This window comes from Hemibagrus wyckioides, linkage group LG06, assembly GCF_019097595.1.
Source record: "Hemibagrus wyckioides isolate EC202008001 linkage group LG06, SWU_Hwy_1.0, whole genome shotgun sequence".
NCBI classification, from domain to species: Eukaryota; Metazoa; Chordata; class Actinopteri; order Siluriformes; family Bagridae; genus Hemibagrus; species Hemibagrus wyckioides.
In genome coordinates this window covers 23,519,905-23,540,727 of record NC_080715.1, presented here as the reverse complement: position 1 = coordinate 23,540,727, position 20,823 = coordinate 23,519,905, and the positions used below count along the sequence as shown (strand labels likewise).

The following is a 20,823-nucleotide window of genomic DNA, read 5'->3' as shown; positions in this document are numbered from 1 at the left end:
ATTGTGTGATATTTGTTTAATTTATTATGGCTGATAACATGTGTGCTCATGATAAAATATGAATGCTCTTTATCTTGTATCAGTGTTAAACACTAAACACACACTGCTCATGTACACACACCCCATCATTAAGAAAGATGACATATAACACCAGGATAATTAATCTGTAATGGTGCTCACTTTGTAGCTTACAAGTCACTGTAAGGATTTGCATTGTGCAGCAGAAGAAGTGACTCAGAAACAAAACAGGTCACAAATTCAGAAATGCTTACTCAAAGCCAAGCAGGAAACATGACAGGATCTGCAAAGGAAAGGATCCTTCTTTTCCAGGAAATGAAATGACAATAGCAGGAAGCTAAATCTAACTGGTGCTCACAGGTGTTCTTGGATGTCACATTTATATGCACCTCATTGGGGCTATTTAATGTTACACACACAGACCACAACCTGGGAAAAGAGGTTTAAACATGTTGGCAGAGACATGTTCTTTCTTTTTGATACGTAGTGTAGGAAAACATTTTGATATCTACTGTAAAATACATTCCTTTCTGAATAATAATTTACATAACCCAGCTCTCACCACCAAATGGTGATCAAATCAGACGGTGATCAGGAACTGTGAAATACCCTACAGTTGGGGGAGTAAACTCTGGGGACCTTTCTCCTATTCAATGCTTTGTTTAAGAGTATCGCCTCTAAGCTTTTGCATTAGCATACCAGGGAGTCGACACCTGTGAGGGCTACCTCCCCTTGGGGGAGTATCGTATAAGGTGTATTGTCACACCTTCAAGGCCTGCCCACTCAAGCCCTTTAAATCTGTAACTCATGTTCATTTTCACTGGTCTTGGTGACTACAGTATCACCGCAGTGTATTCTGATCTACAATAAAACATTCCTGCTGAACACTACTTCCAAGTCCCCTGGTCTGCTTCGGTCAATTCACAACAGTAGACATATTACATATAACAAGTTGTCAGTTATGTTTACTGTGTCAAAAATACAGAGGCACTGTAGTACACACTTTGGTAATTTTATAGCCCCTGAGTACAAACAAGAAAGCTCAAACTCGAAACATTGTATGATTACATACATCAGTGTGCTTGGATATTCATAAGACACCATGTTCACCAAACACACCCAGACAATGAAATGATCATGTGTTCTCAGATCATTTAAGAAGATTTACCCATCCCAAGGCATCTATGGATTGTGCGAGCTCCAGTAGACCTTCAGTGAGAAGAGGCCAACCCTGTGAGGATCATGAGGCATCCAGAGATGGTCCAGCTCCATTTGGATTCTGCTTCGTGAAGATTTTGGGTATTCAAAGCGAAGATGCCAACCCTATGTGGACTTTGAGGACGACAAAAACCTCCTAATTAGTACACATAATAATATTCTACATTTCTCTGAATCACGTAACTCCAACTGACTGTATATGACTGTAGAAAGGACATTGTTCAAAATCTCACTCTCCGGTGTATATAATCATTTATAATTACACTCTCCAGTCTTTATAATTATTTCTAATCACACTTTCCGGTGTTTATAATCATTTATAATTACACTCTCGGGTGTTTATAATCATTTATAATCACACTCTCCAGTGTTTATAATAATTTATAATCACACTCTCCAGTGTTTATAATAATTTATAATCACACTCCCTGGTGTTTATAATCATTTAGAATCACACTCTCCAGTGTTTATAATCACTTATAATTACACTCTCAGGTGTTTATAATAATTTATAATCACACTCTCCGGTGTTTATAATCATTTATAATCACACTCTCCGATGTTTATAATCATTTATAATCACACTCTCTGGTGTTTATAATCATTTATAATCACTCTCCAGTATTTATAATAATTTATAATCACACTCTCTGGAGTTTATAATAATTTATAATCACACTCTCTGGTGTTTATAATCATTTATAATCACACTCTCTGGTGTTTATAATCATTTATTATCACACTCTCTGGTGTTTATAATCATTTATTATCACACTCTCCAGGGTTTATAATAATTTATAATCACACCCTCTGGTGTTTATAATAATTTATAATCACACTCTCCAGGGTTCATAATAATTTATAATCACACTCTCTGGTGTTTATAATCATTTATAATCACACTCTCTGGTGTTTGTAATAATTTATAATCACACTCTCTGGTGTTTGTAATAATTTATAATCACACTCTCTGGTGTTTATAATCATTTATAATCACACTCTCTGGTGTTTATAATCATTTATAATCACACTCTCTGGTGTTTGTAATAATTTATAATCACACTCTCTGGTGTTTATAATCATTTATAATCACACTCTCTGGTGTTTATAATCATTTATAATCACACTCTCTGGTGTTTGTAATAATTTATAATCACACTCTCCAGGGTTTATAATAATTTATAATCACACTCTCTGGTGTTTATAATCATTTATAATCACACTCTCTGGTGTTTATAATCATTTATTATCACACTTTCCCGTGTCACCCAAATGAGGATGAGGTTCCCTTTTGAATTTGGTTCCTTTCAAGGTTTCTTCCTCATACCATCTAAGGGAGTTTTTCCTTGCCACAGTTGCTCACTACGGATGATTTTGTCTAACATTAATCCAGGACTTTTGCACTATGTTTCTTATGTTCTGTAACGCTGCTTTGAGACAATGGCCATTGTTAAAAGCGCTATACAAACTGAATTGAATTGAATGAGTACCTCTCATTTAGTGTAGCAACATGAACGGATAGAGTGTACTATTGCACAAACATAACTGTATGTAAATTGTATGAATATAGAGGTATAACTTGTTTTAAATCTGTTACCTTTCACACATGATAACATAAACACCTAGTCCGTTTGAAACAGCCTAAACACCACTGTGTCGAGTGCGTCATGGAGTGTAACCAGAGACTAAAACCTTTATTTCAAGGTTAACAGCCGATAAACCGCCATCTTGTGGTAAACATTCAAAACAACAGTTTTATTTACATCAGTCTAAACATCGCTTATACACTTTACGACTAATAAGCAACCGATGCATACAATATATAGTGTAGATTCTGTGATTAATGTATCCTAATTGGGGCTGTAAGAAGGAGTGCGCAGTAAGTAGCTAAAGTTAAAGGGGGTTTCGGCCATGTTGTTGGGCTGTGTGTACAGATGCACCTGTACAGGGGTGAGGTGAATGATGTCACTGTCTGTGGGGGAAGGGAGCTATCCGAAAGTACGGCCTGCCGGGACATGCACTTTTGTACCTGCAAACCGAGTGAAACAAGTGCAAGATATTCGAAGATATCGTTTTAAACTATGAAATATGTTTCCATTAGACGAGTCATTTAATCGACTTGTGTGATCTTTGGGTGAAAATACTGAAGGGAGCTTCATGCGTGGCGAAACCATGGAGAGGAGGACACTGACAGTGGCGCTGTTCTGCTCCATTTTTTCTACAGGTAAACATGACCATACCTATATGTTTGTTTGTTTGTTTTTCCACTCACTTGCTTTTTGTAGAGTTTTCCCTTATTTTGTAGTCTTAAAGAAGAATCCTGATCACGTGAACAAGTTTTTTGTGTAACATAACTTACAGATCTTTCTAAAGGACCTGTGTTAAGTAGGCCAATTTAATATTTGTACACACACGCATAGGATATAACCTACAGAAACCCAGTTAAAACTTTACTCTTGTGTATTAACTTTGTTTACATACCATAAGAGTGTATTTTCTTTCTTTTCTTTTTTTTCTGTTTTTAAATAGCTTCAAAAACACTGTACAGGGAAAACTACACGCTTTGTAAATTTCTAAATATGATTGTCAAAAAAATATGTACCAAGGACACACACAAATATTGTGTATAAATCATTGCGTTGCATTGTGTTGAGGAGACTGTAAATAACATATTGCCAATGTGATAACCAAACTGTTTACAGTAGCATGTTGGGGTTAGTGGTCTATAAGTGATCACCTTTACACTGATGGCACCTAATGAAGTGACTAAAGTATTGTTCAGATCGTTTGATCTAGACCTAAGTGATTATTAAGCCTTACCTCCTTCCTATTTAGGAGTGCTTGCCATCCAGGTGACAGTTCCCCATACAGAACGGAGCACCACTCTGTTCGCCTCCGTCATCTTACGCTGCGATTATTCTACATCAGTCAACCAGCAAGATGTGTTGGTTACATGGCGCTACAAGTCATTCTGCTTGGACCCTGTGTTGCAGTATTACTCAACAGGTACACATTGCTTTGGGCTTGAACTAAAAAGCGGTTTTCTTTCTTTTATTTCCTTTATATTGTTTCTAATCAATTGAACTGTAACACCATCTATGTATTAAGTACAGTAAATGTTAATAAGCATTTGGTAGAAACAAGCCTTCTTTGCATAGTTGGGCTTATTATCTGTAATATGGTGAACCCAGGAGACCAATGGAAGTAATCTGTTAGTAGAATTCCCACAGATGACCTGATCAGCCCTTTTATAGCTGTACTGGGCAGAACCTGTGTCCTGCAAGGATCCTGGGGCAGACACAGGAGAGATATTGTATCAGTTGGCACTTGGGGCTTGGCAAATTCTGGACAACACCTGAGTATATTAGTAACCTGAACAGAGCTCCAGAGAACCAACTCTGTAAAAGAAAGACTAAAATCCCTGAACAGTGTTAATATAACATTTAACATTAATGTAATCTTATAGCAGTCAGAGTAATTTTTTTCTCTTCCCTGTATGCCCAGCGTACCAGGCTGCTTTGAGTTTGGGCCAAGATCCAGCCAATGACTGTCCTGATCGACAACGCACCCTCCGCACAGTTATTCAGAAGAGAGGAACCAATGAACCCATACTGGGGGCAGAATACCGTGAACGCAAGATCACCATCCAAAACAGTAAGTCTAGCATTAGATAAAACAGACTCAGAACTAAATGTTTGTTTATATATGCTCCAACAAAAAATTAAGGGAAAACAATCATCACAGTATAACATCAAGTCAGTTAAACTTCAAGGGTATCAGTCTGTCTATTTAGAAAGCATAAGTTATGAATCGATTTCACCTGCACTGGTGCAAATGAAAGTAACAACAGGTGCACTGGAGAGGCAACAGCAAGACAACCTCCCAGAGGAGAATAATTTTACAGGTGGTGGCCACAGACAATTGCTCTCTCTTCATTCTTCTTCACTGACTTAGCAGGTTCACACTGACCAGATATGACAGACTTTAAAAAGTCTGGGGATGCCATGGGGAATGTTATGCTGGCTGCAACATCATCCATCATGACCGGTTTAGCAGTGGATTAGTGATGTTCTGGAGAGGAATATCCTTGTGAGGGTCGCACAGACTTCCATATACTAGGCAGTGGTACCCTTACTGCTGTTAGGTACAGGAATTAAATTTTCAGACCTAATGCTGATGCAGTGGGCCCTGGGTTTCTTCTGGTGCATGACAATGCCTGGCCTCATGTGGCCATAGTGTGTAAGCATTTTCTGGTTGATGAAGGCATTGATGCCATGGAGTCCATACACACTACTGAATGAGAATATGTGTTGTGATGAAATCCATACAAGTGGGTTGGTGTTTTTGGTTTTCATTGTCACAACAGTTCTCAACAAATTACACAATGCATATAAGTAAGAATTTTCAAGTTAGATATTTCATTTGAGATCCAATCTGTGATATCTTTAATCTGTGTTATTTTTTAGCATAATATAAATATACATACACACATGCATATGTGTGTATTTGTACATGTATACACACACACACACACACACACACACACAAATAAAGGTTTGACCTGTAATTTGGTGTAGCCACTAAAGAGAACCTACCCATGAGTTGTGTCTGTAAGCCAAATTGAGGTTAATTTGTTTTTGTTTTTTTGTTGTTGCAGAAGCTGATCTGGTCATCACTGAAGTCATGTGGTGGGATAATGGTGTGTATTTCTGCACCATTGACGCAGCTGGCGATACCATCGGAGACTCTGATCGGGAAGTCAAACTCATTGTGTACCGTAAGTGATACTGGCTCAACTTCTTGTAACCTTTTTGGTCATAAAACTTGGTCTCAGAGAACAGTACAAACTTGGAAAAGACAAATGAACAAATAGAAGTAAGAGGTTTTCTGACATCTTATACACATTCCTGAAATATTGAGTGCTTATTAAGAAGAATTAAATATTGTTGATGAATAGGTTTTAATAAGTTTTCTCTTCTTGTCTCAGATTGGCTGACTGTGCTGCTGATCATTCTTGGGGCATTGCTTCTGATCACACTTTTCTGTATCTGCTGCTGTCAGTGCTGCCCTCAGAACTGCTGCTGCTATGTTCGCTGTCCATGCTGTCCAAAAACATGCTGCTGCCCAGAGAAAGGTAGAGAATGTAAACAAACCATACACATAACATCAAACTTAACATCAGTGCTAAAACCATTCGGATACTTCTTAACTGATGGCAGACATCAGCAATTTAAGACAGATTTTTAAAAGTTGTTGCATATTTTCAAGAATGTTGAATGTTTGAAAAACATTCACTGTCTCTTGCTTCTCTGTAGTGGTGATGCAACATAGGATGATGCGTGAGGCCCAGAAAGCCATGGCTCCCTGGCTCCATGGCCAACCTATTTATGCCCCCATTGGGTCTAATGGATCGTCTCAGGCAAACCCTCTGCTCTATTCAGGTGTGCAACACAACTTGTCATGCATTTATGATATATTGAAGTGATGAAATCTCCTTTATCTATTATTTATGATGGACATAATTTCCTTAAATCTGTCATTAACAGGTTCCTTCTCAGAACATTCTTCTAAACACAACATACCAATGGCACCAATGGTCGTTCCTTCCATGCAGTCTGGCCCACCTGTGGTACTTCCGCATGGTGTCCATGCCAGTGGGAGTGTGCATGGTAGTGTCCATAGCAACAGTCAGATGCTAGACTTCCTGGAGAGTCAGGTGAGAGGGATGGATGTGGGAGCCCCACATTTCCAGCCTCCAACTCAGTATGTGCCAACCCATTTTCAAGCCCTGCCTCCTCAGCAAGTACCCCTACAGCCTCAACCTTTGCAGAATGTACAGCCCATGCAGGCATTAACACAAGCTGTGCCTTTCTCCCCTGGACCCCCTAGTATGCTTTCAGCTTTGGATGAAATGGGTGTGCATGGTGTAGAGCGCAGGGTTATCCAGTTGCCCCCTATCGTGGGCCGGGCACCGAGCCTGACCTCTCGCAGGGGCCCAAGGGAGAACCGTGGGGTACCCCGAAACTCCAGTCAATCAAGTGGCAGCTCAAACCGCACAGGTCATAACCGTGATAATTCCCGGTATCCTGGGTCATCACGGCGTGGAATCCTGCGCAGCAACAGTGATGAGTCTGACTGGAATGACAGGCGGTTGGGCAGAGGGTCACGGGAACACAGGGGAGACAGGTCTGGCCCACGTGTTCGCAGCAAAGCTGAGCTAATAAAGGAACTGCAATGGGCAACTCCTCAACGAGACAGGAGCTACTCTCCCACACCTCAGGATGGCTATGGGAGCTCACAGGAAGAGGACGATAGTTACATAGGCTTGTCAAGATCGCGAGACAGAGCTTGGCCTGAGAATCCACCTAGTTACTCTTCTATTGAAATCAAACCAGGCCAAAGCAAGAGGACCAGTGAACGCAACTCGGTGAGAATTTTAGAGTAATGATTGTAGGGAGGATCTGAATGTTTTTTCTTTCCCCTTGTTTGTGTCTTTGCCACTATGTCATCCTTCCTTTCTCTGTTTTTTAGGACAAGAGCTCTCGCAGTGCTATCAGCGTTGTGATCTGAAGCCTCTTTGTGCTTTGTACTGTATTTTCACAGTGAGTGCCTATGTTAGCATGACTGATTCTATAATATGGAGTGTTGCAAGTATCATATTGAAGATCATTCTGAAATCATATAACAATTAACAGGACTAGGTCAGTTATATAAGAAAATAGAATGTAATTTTTATTGTAATTTTTAAGATTGTCCTATGTTTTATATGATTCTATTTGTGCTCTGTAATTTAATTTTTTTACACATTACTGGGCTGCACAAATTTTTTTTATTATTATTATTTTTTACTAAATAATTATAAATTTTACAAGCTGATTTTATTTCTAAATTTTCATGTCTGTATTATTTGAATGCATTCTTTTTGTTGTTATGCAGCAGGGTTTGTCTCACTCTTGGTGCTGTTACACACAGTTTGTAAGAATTACACTTTACTTTGTGAGTAGCCTCACAAGTCTACATGCTCTACATATCCTCACAGCCTAGTTAATGTTTTCTGGAAGCTACAGTTTACTGTAAATACATTTTGCATTTAAAAAAAAAAAGAAACACTCTTTATGTTGGAAGGGAGTGTTGGTGTCTGACTGTAGGATTTGAGGCATGTGTTGAAAATGAAGGAATTATATGAAGGAATTAAATATAACCTTGATCATTTAGATGCTACAGAGCCAAAAATGTGAATTAATTGAGAAATATGACAGTGGTTACTTGCATAACAACTATGTTTTATATCTTTTTTTGCTTACCTCTGAAAAGATGTTCAAATAAGAGGCAAAGCAGCACTGGAATTCATTTAAGATTTTTTTTTCTTTGGAAACAGATCCAGTGAACTAAATTTTGCATGGATAATTTACAGTATGACTAAATGTGTGTTTATTTTTTCACACAACATAATGCAGCCATATGAAATATGTTTGTGAAAGTTTGATTTTAGTCTTTGACGATATTTTTGACAATCAAAATGGCAATGTCTGTAATTGCATATAGATAAATAAACAATTTTCAAGTGACTTATTGGCTGCACAAGTAGCACTGGCTTGGTCTGGAGTTTCACACACTTCTTGTCATGATTGTTGGCAAGGTTTTTTTTTTACCTGCCCCCAGGTCTGAATATGTTTGAATATGTAATTACCTTTGTTAAACTGTTGTCCTATTGACATGATATTCCTGCCTCTCAGGCCCAGGGTTTCTGAGAGAGGTTCCAAAGAATGAATAATTGACAGTATGAGCAAATGTTCTTTCTTTTTTTTTTTTCATTTTACAGAGAATCATAAAGATGAATGTCCTTCTTGTTATGGTTTGACAAAACTATACACTATATTGCCAAAAGTATTCGCTCACCTGCCTTGACTCACATATGAACTTAAGTGACATCCCATTCCTAATCCATAGGGTTCAATATGACGTCGGTCCACCCTTTGCAGCTATAACAGCTTCAACTCTTCTGGGAAGGCTGTCCACAAGGTTTAGGAGTGTGTTTATGGAAATTTTTGACCATTCTTCCAGAAGCGCATTTGTGAGGTCACACACTGATGTTGGACGAGAAGGCCTGGCTCTCAGTCTCCGCTCTAATTCATCCCAAAGGTGTTCTATCAGGTTGAGGTCAGGACTCTGTGCAGGCCAGTCAAGTTCATCCACACCAGACTCTGTCATCCATGTCTTTATGGACCTTGCTTTGTGCACTGGTGTACAGTCATGTTGGAAGAGGAAGGGGCCAGCTCCAAACTGTTCCCACAAAGTTGGGAGCATGGAATTGTCCAAAATGTCTTGGTATGCTGAAGCATTCAGAGTTCCTTTCATTGGAACTAAGGGGCCAAGCCCAGCTCCTGAAAAACAACCCCACACCATAATCCCCCCTCCACCAAACTTTACACTTGGCACAATGCAGTCAGACAAGTACCGTTCTCCTGGCAACCGCCAAACCCAGACTCGTCCATCAGATTGCCAGATGGAGAAGCGCGATTCGTCACTCCAGAGAACGCGTCTCCACTGACGCGAGTCCAGTGGCGGCGTGCTTTACACCACTGCATCCGACGCTTTGCATTGCACTTGGTGATGTATGGCTTGGGTGCAGCTGCTCGGCCATGGAAACCCATTCCTCTCTGCGCACTGTTCTTGAGCTAATCTGAAGGCCACATGAAGTTTGGAGGTCTGTAGCGATTGACTCTGCAGTTGACTGTGGAATATTTAGGAGCGAGGAAATTTCACGACTGGATTTGTTGCACAGGTGGCATCCTATCACAGTTCCACGCTGGAATTCACTGAGCTCCTGAGAGCAACCCGTTCTTTCACAAATGTTTGTAAAAACAGTCTGCATGCCTAGGTGCTTCATTTTATACACCTGTGGCCATGGAAGTGATTGGAACACCTGATTCTGATTATTTGGATGGGTGAGCGAATACTTTTGGCAATATAGTGTATGTCTAAACACAAAATATCATGCATATACACTTTATTGCCAAAACCTTTGAGACACCCCTCAGAATCATTGAATTCATGTGTTGTTTTCAGGGGTTGAGAGCAAGGTCCATAAAGACATGGATGAGTGAGTTTGGTGTGGAGGAACTTCACAGAGTCCTGACCTCAAACTGATAAAACACTTTTGGGATGAATTAGTGCGGAGACTGTGAGCCAGGCCTTCTTGTCCAACATCAGTAACTGATCTCACAAATGTGCTTCTAGTAGAATGGTCAAAAAAACACACTCCTAAACCTTGTGGAAAGCCTTCCCAGAAGAGTTGAAGCTGTTATAGCTGCAAAGGGTGGGCCAACTCCACATTACATTCATATGCATGTAAAGGCAGACGTCCCAGTTTTGCCCTGGCTCTCAGTCTCTGCTCTAATTCATCCCAAAGGTGTTCTATCGGGTTGAGGTCAGGACTCTGTTCAGGCCAGTCAAGTTCCTCCACATGAATCTCACTCATCCATGTCTTTATGGACCTTGCTTTGTGCACTGGTGCACAGTCATGTTGGAAGAGGAAGAGGTCATCCCCAAACTGTTCCCACAAAGTTGGGAGGATGAAATTGTCCAAGATGTCTTAGTATGCTGAAGCATTAAAAGTTCCTTTCACTGGAACTAAGGGGCCGAGCCCAACCCCTGAAAAACAACACCTGAATTCAATGATTTGGAGGGGTGTCCCAAAACTTTTGCCAATATAGTGGCTTGAACAAAGTAATCTTTTCATCGCTGAGAAATAAGCAGGAAATGTAAGGCTACAAATAACATGCTATGAACCAAACGTCCTACTTTAAAATGGGTGTAGTATCCTTGTATACTCTTCAGATCGGAGTATGCGCTGTAAGAGCCAATATTCTATTTGGACATGAAACCTGTCCGCTCTGCGTCGCTCGTACTGATTGGCTAGCTGTGAGGGCGAGTGGGCGGGGCCAGAGCTCGGAGTGTAAGGAAGTGTAAGCGTCAATGTCAAGCTTGAATCGCCCGTTTTGAGCCGCTGCAGCCGTCACCGGTAAACAACAACAACAACAACAACAGACGGGAAGTAACATCTGTCCAAAATCATATGCAGTTCTAAGCTGTTACACAGAATAGAAGGCACGGCGACTGGGATTTCTGAGGTATTTTCGATTTGTTATTTTTCTAAGTAGATGTGTTTATAATCAGCGCTAGCTGCTAAAGAGCCATCTCGCTGGACGTCTAACATTTAGTTAATGCGCCTTTTGTGCACATATGATACAACACTGATACAATATTGCTGCAGCTACAAATGATGTTTATGTAGCGACTTCCATAAAACCAAGGTCGCTTTAAAAAGCTAAAGTGCCTACTGTAGGGTGTTATTGTTTAGGCAACGCCCGTTGTCTGTTTTCGTAAACCTAGAGAAACGTAGAGCCTTTGTAGTGGTCTTTAATAAAGGATGAAGTCGCCTAAATGTTTTCATGCACCCTACATAGGTGCACTTCAATGGAAATGAAGCAAAGACTTCGACCCCCAATGTGGTGCACTATACGGATGCAACCTTAGGCGTAGTGCTTTGTCTGACAATGATGTATGACCAAATGTCGACCGCCTTCTTTCCACGTTCTTTCTTTAGGAAACATGAACTCTCTCTCTGGAAAGAATGTGTTATCTCTGTGCAGACGCACAACCAACTCCATCCGCGTATTGGCCAGCTGCACTCCTTCGGCTCTTCCTTTGGGTCGTGGGCTGACCAGTCCATTGCTAGGTGTAGAACGAGTGTGCCACTCGGCTGCAAACTCCAACCCTAGCAGCATTAGGACCAAAAAACGGGGTTATGACATCACAAGGAACCCCCACCTCAATAAGGTAATGAGTTACAGGTCAAGACACATTGCTTGTGTTGAGGCGAAGAAGGATGCTTAAGTCATTTTCAGTTATATGATGAAGAATGGGAAAAGGTTTCTAAGGAAACTGAAGATAACCTCTGATAGATAAGGTGCAATCTATGCACTTTTATCAATGCAATGATAAGCTATTATGAGTGTTTACAGAAGAGAGAGCAGAGCATAGACTTGCTTAAACTCTACAGTTTAATGATATAAGACTTAATAACTTTTGCTTTTTATTTATATACATCATTCAGATTCTTATAATCTGATGTACAGTGTTGTGATGCGTACATATTACATTAATGTTTAGTTATTTGGCTGATGCTGTTTTTCTGAAAAACATACTCCTGTTGCTACTGAAAGTGCAACAATAAAAATTCCAAAGTACTTGAAGAATCTGTAAGGAATTATAATCTGAAAGAACAGAGATTAATGCAGGTCTTTACTAAAGTTAATGTAGTCTAGATCTTAAATAAACAAGTACAAACTCAAAGCCATATTTGCATGTTCAAAGAATTAGTGGAGCAAATAAAAAAATTGTCCTAGATTATCTTTGAATTATGTCTTTGGACTTTAGTTATGAGACCATGATTAGATCCCAAAAATGTTCATGCCAAAACACCCTGTAGCACTGAACTAATTCAAGAGGATTTACTTGATCTGGTATGGAGAAGTGGGAGTTATGCTGCAGGAAATGACTCAGCGTTTTTCATGAGTGTGACATTAACTAATGTCTTAATATGCTTTCATTTGTTCTGTGTATTTTGTTGATGAAGCAGGAAACTGGACTTTTAGAGAGACAAAAAGAATTCAAAACAAGGACAGTGATATCCACAAGTTGAGGGAGAGTGAGAGCATGTGAGAGTGAGAGAGTGAGTAGGCAGCGTAACAGGGGTGGGCCAGTGAGCCAGAATTTCCATTGGTCAGAAATAAATAGATTCAATATGTGGTGTGTGTTTTCTCGCTGGTGGAAGCTTGCCCAGACTTAGAGACAGACGCAAAAGCAGTGAGAGTGCTTTATGTGAAGCAGATATTGGGAGGGCTAATTTCTGTAGCAGCAACATTTTTTAGTTGTGATTCATTGGGCTGTGGTTCTGGGTTTACAGGGCATGGCGTTTACTCTGGAGGAGAGGCTCCAGCTAGGCATCCACGGCCTTCTGCCTCCATGCTTTCTCTCCCAAGATGTCCAGGTGCTCCGTGTAATGAAGAGCTATGAGACACGTACCAACCCCCTTGACAAGTAATGTTTGCATAACCCTATGATTTTAAATTAATTTAAAGGCATATAAACATCTCATATACAGTGTACAAAACTGAACAAGAACTACAGAGTTTTTGGAGAAGTTCCTGCTTTGTGTGTTTGAACAATAAGCAATGTTCAGGATGGTATGCATCCAGAAAATAAAATAAGCTTCCCACATGGACACACACCCATTTAGTTTTATTTACTGTATACAAAGGAAATGTTTGTTTTCTCTCTCCCCCCCCAGGTACATTTTACTGATGACCCTGCAGGACAGGAATGAAAAGCTCTTTTATCGTCTGTTGACCTCAGACATTGAGGAGTTTATGCCTATAGTTTACACTCCCACTGTGGGACTGGCTTGTCAGCAGTATGGTCTGGCATTCAGGAGACCACGGTTAGACACATCACAAACATTATTCTGTTTACACTGATATACATATTTTTAAGAACAGTTTTATTTGAAATTATTCACTAATAATAGTTCTATCTGTGTCTTTCAGAGGACTTTTTATTACCATTCATGACAAGGGCCACATAGCTACCATGTTGAACTCATGGCCAGAAGAGAACATCAAGGTGTTAATACATGGAAAGTCTATGACTAAAAGTATGATGGGGCATTTTCAGTTATTTCATTTGTGATGTGTATGTGTATGTGCATGCTTTATTAGGCCATTGTGGTAACTGATGGTGAGAGGATCCTGGGGCTTGGAGACCTGGGTAGCTATGGAATGGGTATTCCAGTAGGCAAGCTGGCTCTTTACACAGCCTGTGGAGGAGTGCACCCTCAGCAGTGCCTGCCTGTGCTTCTGGATGTGGGTACTGACAATGAGGTAAACAATGCTTTGTGTTCATCAAGGCATTTATTCAGCTCTAGCTTTAGTGTCACTGTAATGGTTCAGTTCACCAATTTTAAACACGTTCCCAAATTTTATTCAAGATGAATCAGATATGATAATCTCAGAACACACTAGAATGTGTCTAGTTAAATGAATAATTATGAATAATATATTCTGTACAGACTCTTTTGAATGATCCTTTGTACATTGGACTGAAGCACAAACGGGTGAGAGGAAAAGAATATGATGACCTAATTGCTGAGTTCATGCAGGCTGTCACAGACAAGTGAGTATCAGGCCTATCAGAGCATCAGTTCTGAATGCTGATAGCTTAGAAAATGATTAACATTGGTCTGTGTTGCAGGTATGGGATGAACTGTCTGATTCAGTTTGAAGATTTTGCCAACAGCAATGCTTTCCGCATTCTTAACAAGTATCGCAACCATTACTGCACCTTCAATGATGATATCCAAGGTAGGTAAAATCTCAGATTTGAACAGCTTGACATTTCAGAAATCAGTGTGTAAATAAATCTCTTCCTGAAAATATAACTATAAATATAATGTAACCCTGTCAGGAACAGCATCGGTGGCTGTTGCTGGAGTTCTTGCTGCTCTGAAGATCACCAAAAAAAAACTGTCCGATCACACTTTTGTGTTTCAAGGGGCAGGAGAGGTAATGTTTTATACTAGATGCACAGTTGTGTTTTCAGACATAAAGAGAACACATTTGTACTCTGAACCATCTCAATTTTGTGAACCACATATGTAAGAAGGAGCAGAATCTATGCTATAGCCAACAATTTTGCTTGTTATTGTTATTCATGGGGTCAGGCTGCTCTGGGCATTGCTCATCTGCTCACCATGGCCATGGCTAAGGAGGGAGTGTCCCATGCTGATGCTGTCAAGAAGATCTGGATGGTGGACTCTAAAGGACTAATTGTAAAGGTAACTATTAGTTAGTAACCCCCTAAATAGCTTTCCATTATCATTTTCGCTAAGATATGGCTGCCCTCCTACACCATGCCTGAAAATAGCTCTTTATTGTGACTTAATTAAGGTGTAGAATTTAATTACATGATTTAAATTATATGTCATTTCAATGGAGTGTCTGTATATGTACTGTATGTTAAGCACTTCTTTTATGCTTGTGCTTTTCAGGGCAGAAGTCACCTGAACCATGAGAAAGAAGAATTTGCCCATGAGCATCCTCATATAAAGACCCTGGAGGAGGTGGTGAAGACCATTAAGCCTACAGCTATAATTGGTAATTATGCACTGTACTATACAGTACTGCATTCGGACAACTGAACATGATTGGTTAATGTTTAGTGACACCTTTTTACATAAAGAGAACATTTACAGTGAAGTATTTGCAGCGCACTCATGTAGGTTCCTAAATATTTTGGTAAATGTATGAACATTTTGATTTTCTTTGTCCAGGTGTTGCTGCCATTGGTGGAGCTTTCTCTGAGAATATTATAAAGGACATGGCGTCCTTCAATGAAAGGCCCATCATATTTGCTCTCAGCAACCCCACCAGCAAAGCAGAGTGCACTGCGGAGCAGTGTTACACACTCACAGAGGTAGCAAAGACCTGCCAGGTCTCACACTACTTTAAAGAGTCAATGTCTGACTGAATTTAGAGATAAAGGGGCACATTGATCATACAGTGCTTTATGGCAGAATTATGATAGCCTGCTTGTAACATTGTACTTCCTGATATAAAATATGTAAACTGACTGTTGTTAGGGTCGTGGAATCTTTGCCAGCGGTAGCCCTTTTAAGAAGGTGACACTTGCAGATGGACGCACTTTCTACCCAGGCCAGGGTAACAACGCTTATGTGTTCCCTGGTGTTGCACTAGGTGTTATTGCCTGTGGGGTGCGTCATATATCGGATGACATTTTCCTCACCACAGCAGAGGTAAATATGAAATTTAAAATAAAATAATCAAACATATTACACTGTAAAGAAAATACACTGAATATATTTTTGATGTGTTTATCAGGCAATAGCAGAAATGGTTACAGAGGAACATCTGGCAGAAGGCAGATTATACCCCCCTCTCAGCACAATCAGAGAAGTGTCCTTCAAGATAGCCGTGAAGGTTAGTTAGGAATTTATCTTGCAACTTTCATAACAGTTAAACAACACTATTTTTTACAGTGGATATAAAAAGTCTATACACTTGTGTTAAAATTCCAGGTTTTTATGATGTAAGAAACTGAAACCAAGATGTTCAACATCATATATGAAATAAAACATAAAATTCCAGTAACATGTAAATAGAAACATTTTGGGGAAAAAACCCTCCATAACTTGTTTGCATAGCCTTTATCTAACACTATTTTAAAACACTTTTTTAAAATATAGTACTCAGTCTTTTGATTTGCCCATTTTATTCCAGTTTACCTTGCAAAAATTCTTTAGCGCTATCAAATTGTGCAGTGATCTCCTGTGCATAGCCCTCTTTACGTCATTCCATGGGTTTACGTCATTTTAAATGTTGGTCATTATCTTCTGAAGGCATATTGTTTCAGTGCCCGCTGAAGAGATGCATCCCCGTATCATGATGCTACCACCACCATGCTTCAATGTGGGTATGGTGATGTTTGGGTGATGAGCATTTTGCACTAAATCTTTTAGAATTATGCCCAAAAAGTTCCACTTTGGTCTCATGGACCATAACATTGTTTTAATCACTGTACCTAATATTGTTATGATCTATTACCCAAGTTTTTTACTGCACCATGAGTGCTTTGGACCATTGGCACAGAGGTCTAAAGATTGCACTTTATCCTAAATGACTTAATACTAAGAGAGCATATAACTGAGCAGTTCAGGGGAAAGGGCCTTGCTCAAGAAGCCAACAGTGGCAGTTTGATGATGTTGGGATTTGATGATGTCAGGAATGGATGAGCCAAAGCCCTAACCAATTAGGGAGTCTAAGATAACATAATTGACCCTCTCCTTACTCCATCTAGTTGCAGATGTCTGCTAGAGTTCTGCTCTGTTATGTTCATATATAGAGAACAGAGGAATTAATCATCTCCTATAATTTTCTGTTGGGTTCAATAAAGTGTTATCTTATCTTTAGCATATTGCTTATGCAGCATTTTTGAAACAAGAAATGCACTGGCTTTACATCTTGGAGGCAGCAACATCTTAGCCTTTACTCTCCAACATTATTAGTTGTCATAGGATACAACACAACTACAAGTAGATTGAATTAATAAACACTTATTTCCCCTTAATGTCTCACTCGTAATGTTCTTTTCTTTCAGATTGTGGATTATGCTTATAAACATGATATTGCTTCATGGTATCCTGAGCCCAAGGATAAAGAAGCCTTTGTGTTGTCACATGTCTACAGCTCTGACTATGACTCCTTTACAATGGACTCCTACACATGGCCAAATGAGGCCATGATGGTTCAGGATGTGTAGTTTTGGCTGCTAGCTTCTCTCTCAGAACTCTCAGAGAGAGTCAAATATCAAAACCATGCCTCAGCTCATCATCTAACTTGATTTTATATTCATAATCATTTATATAATTTTTGTTCTCTATATCTAGACTTTTGGCTAAAAATTAAGACTTCCTACTCTTGAAACATTTCTGTTTGCAGGTGCCACATGTTCTGTCTGCGTAATTCATGCTGAAGCTCAAAGCTGTGGACAAAACCAGTGGTAGCACAGTCCCAAAAAGAAGAGCACATTAATATTACTAAATTAATATTAAATTGATAAATATTTATTTTAAGCCACTCCATGATTTGATCTCCACTGTTTTGTCTGTACACTCCAGTCTATTTGTATACAAGACCCCTCTTTTTTTAGGGAAAAAAAAGCACTCCATTTATTGTTATGATTTTCCTCCAGCATTAGCTCCTGTTAAGTTACTACTATCTATTTAGGGGTGTCATATTTGTATACAGTTACTGCCAACAGGAACAAATTAAATGTCTGTAATAAGTTAAAGATTTCCATCCAAAGAAAATGTATTTGTTTTCAACCTTGAATCATGTTTTGGCCCTGTTCCATGTTTTTTTGCTGTTACTGTAAAATCCACTGTCTGTACTGTCATATGGATTATGGCAAAGGATGGGTTATATCAGATATATGTAATTACTGTAGCAGTGAATTATATGTTGACCTTAAAAGATTACTATTTATATTATGAAGTACCCCATAAGTCCTGAGTGGAAATTTGTAGTACTGTGCTGAATGCAAGAATGGTTGCTATTATCAGTTTATTAACATTCTATGCTTATTAGTAGTACACTACAAATGAATTCTATTTTCAGATGTTCAAGGAAGGGCAAAAAACTGTTTTGAATAAATAATAAAATCACAATTGTTTCACTTGTTTTCTGGAGAAAGGGAACGGTTTAAAGACATAAGTAGTACGGCAACTAATATTTTGGATAATCTGTTAATCTTTCTTTAATTTTTATGAAATGATTAGTTGAATTGTGTTTTGCAGGATTGACTGATACTACTACAGAAGTCTTAACTAGGCTTAATTAAATAACAGGTCATTAACTACAGTACAATGTTACTGATACATTATGTTGCCAAAAGTTTTGGGACACCCCTCCAAATCATTGAATTCAGGTGTTGTTTTTCAGGGGTTGGTCTTGGCCCCTGAGTTCCCGTGAAAGGAATTCTTAATGCTTCAGCATACCAAGACATTTTGGACAATTTCATGCTCCCGACTTTGTGGGAACAGTTTGGGGATGACCCCTTCCTGTTCCAACATGACTGCACACCAGTGCACAAAGCATGGATGAGTGAGTTTGGTGTGGAGGAACTTCCAGAAAATCCAGCATACCAATTCACATGCCCCCCCCACCCCATGTTCAAACCAAATCTACTGTATGTCCATGTTACCATGTATTGGGTGGCAACTATTTTTATTGCTGATTAGTTGTTGCAGCCCTACACATAAGGCATGACCGCAAAGTACTGGTGTATTGGAGTATTGGTGTTTCATTTTACAGTAGTCAAAAAGGAGGTCCTTGACAGCATTGCAGTAGAACTGACGAAAAACAACACGAATGCCTTGTCAACTAACTGTTTTGCCTCAGCATCCTCTAGTGGCAGAACGCATTTGATAACTTGCGTCCAAATGGATTTGGAACCTTATCAAATGTATTTATATATTCTTCCACTTGGAAAACACTCTGATCTTTTTCAGTCCTTTTCTTGATTAGAGAGAATGTGATTAGCTTTAATTCAGATATCTACCCATATACACCGATCAGGCGTAACATTACGACCACTGAGAGGTGAAGTGAATAACAGATTATCTCATCAGTGGCGGCTGGTGCTAAAAATGTATTTATTTATTTATTTATTTATTTTTATTTATTTTTATTTTTTTGGTGGGGGGATCGAACAAACTTAAAATCAAACTAGTAGTAATGCAGGACTGTAAATAGCCATTTATCAGGTGATTGTGTATCACTACTGCTAAGATAAAATACTGAAAATGTTACTGTTAAAGTCAACTATTAAAGCATGCAGTAAATGTACTATGAATCATTGGATTTAAGTTCAATGTGGGTTTATTAGTGAATTTGAGTTCAATGTAAAGTAATCATTAAACACACACACACACACACACATACTGGAAAGTTGGCTAATCACAGGTCAGTGGCAATATTTGAAAAGAAATTTTGCTTTCCTTTCTTTCTGGCTTGGCAATTTCTCAATGAGCTTCTGGTTAAAGTCACTCATCTCTGTCACCAGTATCTTTCCATTGACAGCATGGCCAATGCATTCAGCCTCTCCTGGCTCATGCTATTTCTCAGAAAAGTCTTAATACTCTTGTGAAAGGGATTTATTGTTATGTAACAGAATTTTCTTTCATCTCGAGATATTGAAATATAAATGAACGAAATACAGTTTTGATATTTTATTTAAATAAATGATAATATGACTTACAGTGGAATAGTACAACTAAATGATTTTATTTCGTTATTAAAATACTGTATTTAATTATTGTTAACGTGTTAAAGTAGCATTCTTCTCTGGCTAACTTTAAGGCGGCAGCGCCCCCTATTGACCGGCCCCCACTGCACCTCTTCATGGCACCTGTGAGTGGGTGGGATATATTAGGCAGCAAGTGAACATTTTGTCCTCAAAGTTGATGTGTTAGAAGCAGGAAAAATGGACCAACGCAAGGATTTGAGCGAGTTTGACAAAGGGCCAAATTGTGATGGCTAGACGACTGGATCAGAGCATCTCCAAAACTGCAGCTCTTGTGGGGTGTTCCCGGTCTGCAGTGGTCAGTATCTATCAAAAGTGGTCCAAGGAAGGAACAATGGTGAACTGGCGACAGGGTCATGGGCAGCCAAGGCTCACTGATGTATGTGGGGAGTGAAGTCTGGCCCATGTGATCTGATCTAACAGACGAGCTACTGTTGATCAAATTGCTGAAGAGGTTAATGCTGGTTCTGATAGAAAGGTGTCAGAATACACAGTGCATGATGGGTCAGGGCTGTTTTGGCAGCAAAAGGGGGACCAACACCAATATTAGGCAGGTGGTCATTAGGAATGCTAGAATACTCAATATAATATTGAATATTCGGTACAACCTCCACAGTTCAATACGCATATGCGAACCGCGGTTTT

At 39.3% G+C, this 20,823-nt stretch overlaps 2 protein-coding genes across 2 annotated transcripts; both read left to right on the top strand.

Annotated features, from left to right (window-relative positions):
- The first annotated feature begins 3,186 nt into the window (after window positions 1-3,186).
- On the top strand, window positions 3,187-8,804 carry ildr1b (immunoglobulin-like domain containing receptor 1b). The gene is made up of 8 exons (XM_058392187.1): window positions 3,187-3,460; window positions 4,072-4,242; window positions 4,741-4,890; window positions 5,894-6,013; window positions 6,224-6,370; window positions 6,552-6,677; window positions 6,783-7,663; window positions 7,768-8,804. Exons 1-8 carry the CDS (start codon window positions 3,394-3,396, stop codon window positions 7,804-7,806), a joined length of 1,701 nt encoding a protein of 566 aa, XP_058248170.1. The 5' UTR covers window positions 3,187-3,393; the 3' UTR covers window positions 7,807-8,804.
- A 2,378-nt stretch (window positions 8,805-11,182) lies between these two features.
- me3 (malic enzyme 3, NADP(+)-dependent, mitochondrial) lies at window positions 11,183-18,541 on the top strand. The gene is made up of 15 exons (XM_058392186.1): window positions 11,183-11,369; window positions 11,846-12,078; window positions 13,208-13,341; window positions 13,592-13,741; window positions 13,848-13,923; window positions 14,019-14,180; window positions 14,369-14,472; window positions 14,551-14,660; window positions 14,764-14,861; window positions 15,020-15,133; window positions 15,347-15,452; window positions 15,629-15,771; window positions 15,938-16,111; window positions 16,197-16,295; window positions 17,473-18,541. Exons 2-15 carry the CDS (start codon window positions 11,851-11,853, stop codon window positions 17,632-17,634), a joined length of 1,860 nt encoding a protein of 619 aa, XP_058248169.1. The 5' UTR covers window positions 11,183-11,369; window positions 11,846-11,850; the 3' UTR covers window positions 17,635-18,541.
- Window positions 18,542-20,823: the final 2,282 nt, after the last annotated feature.

What these genes read in the sequence shown, in the direction of transcription:
- ildr1b (XM_058392187.1), top strand. Translation starts at nt 3,394, where the DNA reads ATGCGTGGCGAAACCATGGAGAGGAGGACACTGACAGTGGCGCTGTTC. An exon ending in CTGCTCCATTTTTTCTACAG is followed by an intron (nt 3,461 to 4,071) that starts GTAAACATGACC and finishes CTTCCTATTTAG; the next exon opens with GAGTGCTTGCCATCCAGGTG. An exon ending in GGACCAGTGAACGCAACTCG is followed by an intron (nt 7,664 to 7,767) that starts GTGAGAATTTTA and finishes TCTGTTTTTTAG; the next exon opens with GACAAGAGCTCTCGCAGTGC.
- me3 (XM_058392186.1), top strand. Translation starts at nt 11,851, where the DNA reads ATGAACTCTCTCTCTGGAAAGAATGTGTTATCTCTGTGCAGACGCACA. An exon ending in GGCCAGAAGAGAACATCAAG is followed by an intron (nt 13,924 to 14,018) that starts GTGTTAATACAT and finishes ATGCTTTATTAG; the next exon opens with GCCATTGTGGTAACTGATGG. An exon ending in ATGCAGGCTGTCACAGACAA is followed by an intron (nt 14,473 to 14,550) that starts GTGAGTATCAGG and finishes TCTGTGTTGCAG; the next exon opens with GTATGGGATGAACTGTCTGA.